A 9559-nucleotide genomic window follows, 5' to 3' on the forward strand; every position below is an offset into this window, starting at 1 on the left:
TTTATTCTCATTCCTTCTCCTTGTGTATCCTTAATATTCTAAAGGTAAGCGTGTCGCAGCACCCACTTTATGAAATGATAGATTATCCCATATCCATATCCTATATTTAATTATATGCATAGGATTGAAAAATTCTAACAGGATCTTTAAAGACATCCAGGCTAGCCAGTTTACTTTTCTAGATGAAATTTCAAAGACCCAGAAAACACCAACATTACATAATCACCGCTGACATTGTCAAGACTTTAATCCAAGGTGACTTCCTCTAAGCTTTTCTGAGAATTTTTGTAGCAGAAAAGGATAGGGAATCCAAGGTGGAATGTCTTTAGAAGAAAATGACGTCATTCCTCATGTTTGGTCAATGAGTCAATTCAGATCTAAGACGGGCTATGAGGAAGGCTCCACCAGCTCCTAGCTCTCCTCCAAAACCCTTGATGATTGATTGCCCTTTGTGACTGATTATGATCTGCTCTTTCTGGGCACGGACTTCAAGCTACTCCTCTGGAAGCTTGGGTGGTCTGTGCTGGACAAATCATTCTCTCACCCTTGACTCCAGGAATGTAGGCATGTGAAGACGGCTCTCCTGGGATAACTTTAGCTCTTCAAACAAGGAAGTGCTCTTGTCCATAGGTTAGGGCCAGGGCCTACTTGTAGCATTTCGTCCATGGCAAATGCTGAGTACCTCTAATAATGTAGTGAAGTGAAGCCAGCCTGCAGACACCCATATCACACAAATCAAATGATACTGTTCTAATTATGTAGAAGAAGGTGAACCTTTTCTCTCACCTGGGACTTTAGTGTCTTGGGACACCTCTCATGGTGAGCACTAAAATGAAGTCCTTGTATGTCTTATTGGAAGAGTAAAGAAATGAGAGACTCTAGTGTTTTCTTCTTCTGTAGCTGGGCATTTTGTCGTTCTTATTGTATAATCTTCATGTTAATTGAAATCCCATTCTGCTCTATTCTAGTGGTTTGATATCTTGTACTGATGCCTATCTATCATTCCAGTGTACCAATACACCTTCAAAAATCAGCCTCAACTGAAAATTCAAGAAATTAGAGACCAGCATGTGCAGAATTCATTAGAGATGGTAGGTTTTAAAGTTGCATAGGTTCTGTTGCGCTAGGGCGCTACATGGGACACTTGTGGAGGAGAGGGACAGAGATATGCTCAATTTCTCAGGAAAATTATTGCATTCCCATGGAAACAAGGTCGTGTGCTGATGTATCACACACAACAGGAAAACCTGACTTACTCCAGGATATTTTATCCGGTGGGCATCATGTCTTTTCTCCTGAATGTACCATTTCAGAGTTAACCTCATTACTCCCTGCAAAAGCTGACGAAGACATGCAGTGGGTATGTGGCTGCCACATGCAAAATGCTGTGTGTTAGAAGCTGTATCGAAGTTGAAACACCTGTGCAGTGAGGACAATACTGTGACATTTGGCTGTGAACATTGGCAGAGTTGTATTGGAATATAAAGGAGCCATTTTTATGTCAAAGACATTTTTAAAAGTCCTTTTTTTTTTTTTTCCTCTCCTGGTCAATCATTTGGAAAAGAAATGTCCATTTGAAAACTTTAAAGTTTGCACAATTAAAACAGTCATAGAAATGTGAACCAGGGTTCATCACAAGCTATTGGCAGAGCGCTGCTTGCTTCTGTTAAAATGCCCTGATTACTTGCATAGACTTAAAGTATCCCTAAACTTACACCCTTTCTCTTCCAAAGGGTTTCTTTTCTTTTCTTTTTTGGTCATGGGGATAACATTGGTTCTTGTTCTCACCTGCACAATTGTCAAATTTGGACAATTTTCAAATGTTACATCCAGACTCATATTTTAATGTTGATTTTTTATTCTCTTACTAATAAAATTAAACTCCAGTAAGTGTTAAAAGCTATTCTGAGCATCATTAGATGTTTTAGGAAAGTTTGAGTCTAACTAGAAGACCAAAATTCTAGAACTCACTTGGCCGGCAGTAAGGTGAACAACTTTGTAGCTTCAGGTTTTTTGCATATTGAATTAAATTAGTGAGTTGACTAAATGGGTTCTGAATTCAGTCCTTAAGGTTTAGTGACTCCACAAATGAAATCACTTTAACTATTTATAGCCTAGAACCAATAGTAGTAAAGGGAAAATAACAACATTGTTTGGGTGAGATATTTGTCATCCTAGGATTTTAAATGCTGATCTGCCTTTGAAAGTTGTAGTCTCTTACCTCTCCTGGTCACAGTGTGTGATTGTTTCCCTTGGTTTTAATACCACCATCAATGTTTGAAGTCCTACCCTGCTGTGCTGTGCTATCACGACATCCTCCATTAAGTTGACATTTTGTGCCTCTGGAATCTTAGTGTATTTGTTATAGTGCACTTGGAACTTCAGTCCCTCAGTCACTTAAAGAATAGATCTGGCCTTCTCATGAGTCTACTGGTGATGTGTTTATACTACTAGTCATCATGAGAAGGGAAGAGAGAGAGAGAGAGAGAGAGAGAGAGAGAGAGAGAGAGAGAGAGAGATGTGCTCAGAAGAGAGAATGGGTCACTTCACTCAAGCCTTGCTTGCCTGTTTCTCTCACGTCTCTCTACTCAGTTCTGACCCAATTGGTTCAACTCCTCTGTGAACCAATTCAATTATCCTTGAGTCCCACCAATTCCTCTTTTTCTTGAGTTCCAAGATAAAAGTCTTATCCTTCCCTCAAGAACACTTAGAATTCTTATCAGAGCTACGTGTGTGTGTGTGTGTGTGTGTGTGTGTGTGTGTGTGTGTTCTAAGGAAGATGAGGAGAGGTAAATGGGTATCTGAAGACATTACAGAGTCCATAGTTCCCTGGTGTATACATAGAAACTTACCTGTAGTCAGTGATGGTCAATAAATTATCCCATAACAAATCTCTCTCTAGCATATTTAGTATTATTAGTCAGAGAAATGGCAGACCTCTGCAGTTGTAGGGCTGCCTATAACATGCCTTCTTTTACAATAAGAGAATTATAGAGATCAACAGGTAGAGCCTTATCTCATCGGATAACCTTCTTCTGTCCAGGGAAACCCACAGCCAGAACTTTAGTGCTCTAAGGTAGGAAGGAACAGTTTTCAAAGACATTAGCACCCTTTTCTTCCACAAGGGTTTTGCTTTCTGCTAAACTGTCATAGCGCCTTGGCCTGAAGTTTGTACACAAGTTCTGAATCTCTGTGCATTTCAGAGTTTTGACAAGTTCTGAATTGGATTTAAACACACAGTTACATATGTAGACAATATTGCAGCACCATTTAGTTTACAAGCAGCCAAGCAGTTTCCTAAAACCACTTATAGGCATCTAACTTGGAAGTGGTGGGTTTATGTGTAGGCTTGCCTGAAAATGTTGTTATAACTATGAGTATAGCAGAGACAGTACTGTGTGTCAAAGAACATGTTAATTGCTTTGAGTGGGATGGCCCAGAAAGGCCACTGGCCCACACATGCCTAAAGCGGGCCTCTGATGCACAAACAAATTCTAGACAAACACATTGGGCTGGAGCTGGGTAATTTGTAGAGTGTGGCAGGGGAGAAAAGTATAATTACTTTCTCATCCTGAAAAACTGTCCTAATGATTTGGTAGTTGTAAGGATTTTACAGATTTACATAGGAGAGACTATAAATGCTCCAAATGGCTGCCTTTAATTTTCTCTTATTTTCTTCATGTTTTGTCCCCCAGTACAGCAGATGCACAGAGACTCCTGTGTATATTATACATACAGGTTTAAGTTGGTATACACAGCCGGTCAGAAACATTCTGGATCTTTAACATGACTGTGCTAAGGGGCACATCCAAGATGTGATTTGATTGGAGAAGAGAAAAAAATTGCTCTGCGACATAGAGGGACACTACTATGCCCCCCGCATTCTAGAATGAGGTAACCTTGCATTGTTGGAATATGAAAATATATTAAATGTCGTTGTGATCTTTATGTTGCGGGAGCAGAGGGGTCAGTTGTATTACTAGAAGGTATAACTGAACCCTTCCTGAAACCTTTTCATCATGAGTTTTATGTGCATAGTAGTACTCTACTCAAGTGTAGATTGCTTGGGTTTACAGATAGAAATCTGTAACTCGGGTGTGAGCACAGTTCTCACACAGCCTCCTTGGTATTCCACTCTATCATATCATACAAGTGAACAAGAAGTGGTCACTACCCTTGAGAACTAACCCATCTATCACAGAAGCTGAAGAAAATGTAGGAGAAGCGAGGAGGTGAAACTAACCAAGTCTCATGTGGGGAAGTAGTCTTTGAAGTAAGTTCTGTTCTGGCAGTCACATGTGGGGACAGACTGGGGGGGGGGTGTTGTGCTAGGTGCAGGGGATGTAAAATTAGCATTCTTTCCCTTCATCCACAGTTATTGTTGGTGCTACCAATCCCCATGCTCTTCAAAAGTACTTCCTCCTCTGTGTGTTTGGTTCATGTGTTTGCTTTTCTTTCTGTACCAATAGCCCCTTAACCAAGGGATCATCTCATCTTTTTGTTCCCCCAACACAGTGCCTCACAACCAGGCATTCACAGATAGTCATGAAATTAATGAATAGATGGGCAGCTCCAGGATATGTCTTCTGCAGTTCTTGGCAGATGTAACCATGGTGGTATTATTATTTGTTTTGTTTTGTTTTATTTTTGTGATCTATCCTTAATCAAAAATATTTTACAATAAGTGATCTAATTGACAATTATTTTATCAACGCACTTACCCCTATTTATTTTGTTTATTTAGTGTTTGCTTTAAGTATTCCACTCCTTCATTTTGTAGCAAATTACTATTGAGTCTTTAATTTGTCATCTCCTATCTTATACCATAGGCATCCAATGATGTCCAACCCCTTCACACACACACACACACACACACACACACACACACACCATTCTTGAGATTGAAAAACAATCCAACTGAGAATTAGTTTCATTAACCAAATACTCTCCCCCAAAACATATGATTCTAAATGCTTGTTAGTACTACTAAAGAATGACTCAGGGCATCATGCAGACCCAAGGAGATTACAACATTAGGCTGTGGCTAAGAAAACGCCATTCAGTTATGTGCTAAATGTCAGGTAGAAGTTCTGTGCTCAGAGGGCTGGAAGGGTGCAGACGTTTCTAGGTAGAATGTGCTCAGGCCTTTGGAGAATGAAGCAGGGAAGTTCAAAGAACTAAGAGAGAAGATGAGAATGACCGCAGAAAGTGGTGGCGTCAGGGACGGAATGGTAAGGAAGGAGATGCGGCAGAATACAGTGAAATGAGTTCAAGCTTGAGACGGCCAGGGTTAGACTACAGGACCAAAAAAAGCTTAAGAATTTTGGTTTGGAATGCCAAGAGCCGTGGGTAGACATATGAGCAGAGTAGACTGGCATCATGTGAGAAGTCTTCACTTCAGTAATACCAAAGGGTGTTGTTACTATATTAAAGGTATTGCTAGAGAAAAACGCAGCAATAGAATGTTTAGGGAATCCCAAAAGGAGGACATAAAATTAATCCAAATATATTTATACGGCTAATAGGTTATTTCTTTGCTAGTGAAGGGAGCCAATTCAAACCAGATTAGAGTACTTTAGAGGCAGGTTTATTGGGAGTCTGCTCTCTGGTGAGTTCTCAGGCTCCAAGGATAGAGAAATGGCCAGCTTGGGGAGATGGGGCCAGAGAGAGAGGCAAAGACAGAGAAAGACAGAGACAGAGAGAGAAGAGACAGAGATGTGAGAGAGATGAGAGAGACAGAAAGAGACAGAGAGATGAGAGAGACAGAGAGAAAGAGAAAGAGAGATGGGGAGAGGAAGAGAAATGTCTGGATTATATAGATAAAAGCTTTGAGGGGGGAGGTCAGCCCAGCCCCAGCCCTTGGACTCCAAAGTTCAGGGTTGGGGGCAGGGTATGCCAGTTAGGGACTGAAGGATGCTGGGAGGACCTGGAAACTAGTTCTGCTTTGATATGTAAAATATGCACCTCAGTCCTTGGCCCCTGGGTTCTGAAACCAAACAATGGCTTTTCCTGCCATTCAAGCCAATGTAATAATTAAGAGATATGTCATATATTAGAACATAATACTTGCCTAATCCTTTTAAGATTTTCTTTTCCAGCTTTTGCTCTTTATTGCTGACAGGCTCTTTGGCTGTGGCTGGCTCTTCAGGAGCAGCGGGTTCTCTGTCTGCCTCTTCAGTGGTCTCGTCACAGTCACCATCCTCATTGTCCGGTGCCTCTGTGTTTTGGGGCTGCTCCTTCGTTTCGGAGGTGCCTTCCTTCCCCGTGGGACTGACAGCAGACCCGTACATGCTTATGATGTCTTCCAGTTGTCGGCTCAACTCTTCGGAGATATCGTGGGCTCCCTTCTCAGTATGCAGGCTTGCCTCTTGCTCTGGCGCTTGACCTGAGGTTGAGGATTGCTGGCCATCTTGCTTGCCCGGGACATTTTGATTGAGTGATGAGTTCGCCCCTGGGGGAGTTGGCTGCTCTACTGAGAGCTGATCTGGATGATTGGTCTCCATACGGGAGTGTGATCTGGTGGGAAGCACAGTTATGTTTTACCTAACGTATTCACTTGCATATTAATGATAAGGATATCTTTCAGAGAAGTGCCAACTGATTTTGGTATCTGCCACAGAATAAATGAACTTTCACACACCACTGACACTAAAATTCAGGTCATATCACTGTCCTATTTTGAGTGTAATTGTCACATTTTAGCAGTATCCCTTTTTGTTGAAATTGTCTGAGTTAGTTTATGGTATTGTTTTTTATGAATATATTTGCCAATTTGTGTTAGAATTTTCAGGTGTAGACCTCACAGCCTTTAAAAGTTCATGCGCATAGACATTTTCATTCAAAGTTTAGTTTTTATTTAATTTATTTAATTTTAATTTAATATTTAATACAAGATCCATTGTGATTACTAATAGTTACACCCATAAGCTATTTTTTAAATGTCAAGTAAAAAAATTTAATTTGTATACTTTAATACATTATTAGGTAAAATCATTTTTCTAGTGTTTTCTCCATGATAATGAGCAACAATCAGAAAAAAAATTGAGTTTCAATCTAACATTTTTAATTAAAACAAGGAATGAAGAACATGTAAGTAAGCCAATAATATGAATGAATGATGATCATTAGAAACGTATTTTCATGTGTATATGTGTGTACGAGTGCAGTGCATTTACACACGTGTGCAAGTGTGCACATGTGGAGGCAGAGAAGGATGCCGGTGTCACATCCATCTTCTTCCTTAAAGCATGAGCCTCTCACTGAACCCGGTGCGGGGCTGGCAGCCTGCAAGCCCCTGTTGTGCTCCTGCCTCTGTCCCCAATAGCATTGTAATTACAGGCTCATTTGACCTGAAGTCAAATCCTTACACTTGTACAGCAAGCGCGTTCACCCACTGAGCCATCTCTCCAGCCCACATAGACTATGAACCCCTTAAATTTCTATCACATTCTTCTACCCCAGAAACTGACTTCGGTCTTAGAAGTAAAGAGATCATAATTTTCTAACTCAAAGAGTTCTAGGAAAGAATTTCAAGACATAGCAATGTATATCTTAAGCTAGAAAATTAACTCAAATACAACGTGGATTCAAACCAGGCATGCCGGGGCACGTCGGTTTATTATTCTCTGTGGAGGCAGGAAAGTCAGACGTTCAGGGTCATCCTCGTCTACACAGAGAGACCCTAGCCTGCCTCTGCTATATAATCCTGTCCCCCAGCAGCAACAGCATCACAAACAACACCCAGATAATAATACAGCCTCTGGGACATATGGAACAATACAACACATTGCATTAAAGATTCCGGGCTTTGCTCCCTACTGCGTTGAGAGGTGGATAGATTTGGCTTAGGTTTTTAAGTTCTGATCCATTTTGTTTACAAATAGAGCTCAATAGTTACGTTGCTAATTAACAGCATAAAAATATGGCAACCTTCTCTAGCATCACGGGTTTTGCGGTCGTGTTGGCAAGTCAGTGGAAACAAAAACATGCTGTGCTCCAACTGCACAGCTTCCTTGTCCCGTTTTTTAGGGCAAGTGTCAAGCACTTGAGTGTAGTAGGTGTTGAACACTTAAATGCCAACAAGAGAGAGGGAAACGCAGTGTAGAGACGCTTCCCACCCACCTGTGGCGCTCGCCCAGCCGTTGCTGACTTACACTCATTTTAATTCAGCCACTTGGCTATCACATAACGTGGCAATGTCTCTACCACTGCAGTTTAGATCCCAACCTCCACTTGCAATGTTCTCTGCTATTTATAACTCCTGCCTCCCCCTAGCACACAGAGGGACATGTGTCACCTGCTGTCCAGCCAGAAGTTATTTTAAGTTCTTCTAAAATGAGTTCTGACATTTAGCCCTTCGTCCCTGAAGTCAAGAGAATAGGCTCTCGGTCAGACTAAAAATAGTGAACATTTTACTGGTTTGAATCCATATGTGAGCTTTTACGTGTAGGGGAGATTATCATTGGGTGAGATCTAAAGTCAATCAAATTTCAAAGCAGGTATTTCAAACAGTCCATGGGCATTTTACTGTGGTCAGGCTACACAAAAAAAAATGTTCGTGTGATCTATTCAAGCTTGGGTCTATGGATATTCTTTAAATTCCTGTTCCATATTAATTGACGTGTGTGTGTGTGTGTGTGTGTGTGTGTGTGTGTGTGTGTGTATGATCAGTCCCAGCATCTCAAATGCACCACTGTTGTGCTATATCTCCAAACCTCAACCTTCTTTTAAAACAGTAACCTATTTTGTTTACAGGACAATTTACTTCTTTAGAACAACTCAGAATTAAGGAATTAACAAGAAGGAAAGCCAAATAGAAACAAAGCCAAAGAACTTTAAATAGTCCCTTTCGTAGTAAAGTTTCTTCTAGCAAAGAAACCCTTAAATCTGACCTTTACAAACTTTCTTGACTCTGTGCCCCTCGGTGAGGAGGAATGTTTACCCTGTCCTAGCAGTTCCTGCTCACACACACCATCCCTTCCTGAGCCACACGTTGTCTTTAGAAGCTGAAAAATGGAAAGCCTTTGCACCCTTCGCTGGCATCTGTAACTTTCGAACACTACAGACTATGGGCTCGCAGGGCTTGGGGAAGTGTTTGCCACACTTACCAGAAGGAAGGGAGCAAAGCAGGAAGAGAAAGGAGAGGAAAGAGGTGGCAGAGAGTCAGAGCGCAGCAGCAGCAGCAGCAGCAGCAGCAGCAGGAACAGGCAGCGGGCTGTGTTCTTACAAGGAGGGAGAAACTGCACACACACACACACACACACACACACACACACACACGCCCACAAAAGGAGGGGGGTGGGGAAGACAACATCCCATGACACAGCAAGAAAGAAGTCTGCCTATGGTTCAGTAGGTGTCGCCAGGGGAGTATCCTTTGAAAGAAAAGCAGCTGCTAGATTGTGAGACTCCCATGTGTAATCCTCTTCACAATTCAAACCCAGATGAATGGCCAACATTGTTATTTTGAACACAAACAGGAGTGTTTTTTATTTCTTGGTTTATCTCCCGTGTGGTTCAGATTCTGTGGCTATCCATTGGGCTGGATTAATTAGTATCA

The 9559-nt window shown here is 41.4% G+C and overlaps 1 protein-coding gene across 1 annotated transcript in view; it reads right to left on the reverse strand.

Annotated features, from left to right (window-relative positions):
* Txlnb (taxilin beta) overlaps nucleotides 1-9186 on the reverse strand; it is a 44645-nt gene extending 35459 nt beyond the window's left edge. The window contains exons 1-2 of the mRNA XM_052169897.1: nucleotides 9108-9186; nucleotides 6071-6516 (exon numbers count right to left, since the gene is read on the reverse strand). Of these exons, the coding sequence (XP_052025857.1) occupies nucleotides 6071-6503 (433 nt within the window). The 5' untranslated portion in view covers nucleotides 6504-6516; nucleotides 9108-9186. The remainder of the gene's footprint in view (nucleotides 1-6070; nucleotides 6517-9107) is intronic.
* Nucleotides 9187-9559: the final 373 nt, after the last annotated feature.

The sequence above is a fragment of the Apodemus sylvaticus genome, chromosome 23, assembly GCF_947179515.1.
Source record: "Apodemus sylvaticus chromosome 23, mApoSyl1.1, whole genome shotgun sequence".
NCBI classification, from domain to species: Eukaryota; Metazoa; Chordata; class Mammalia; order Rodentia; family Muridae; genus Apodemus; species Apodemus sylvaticus.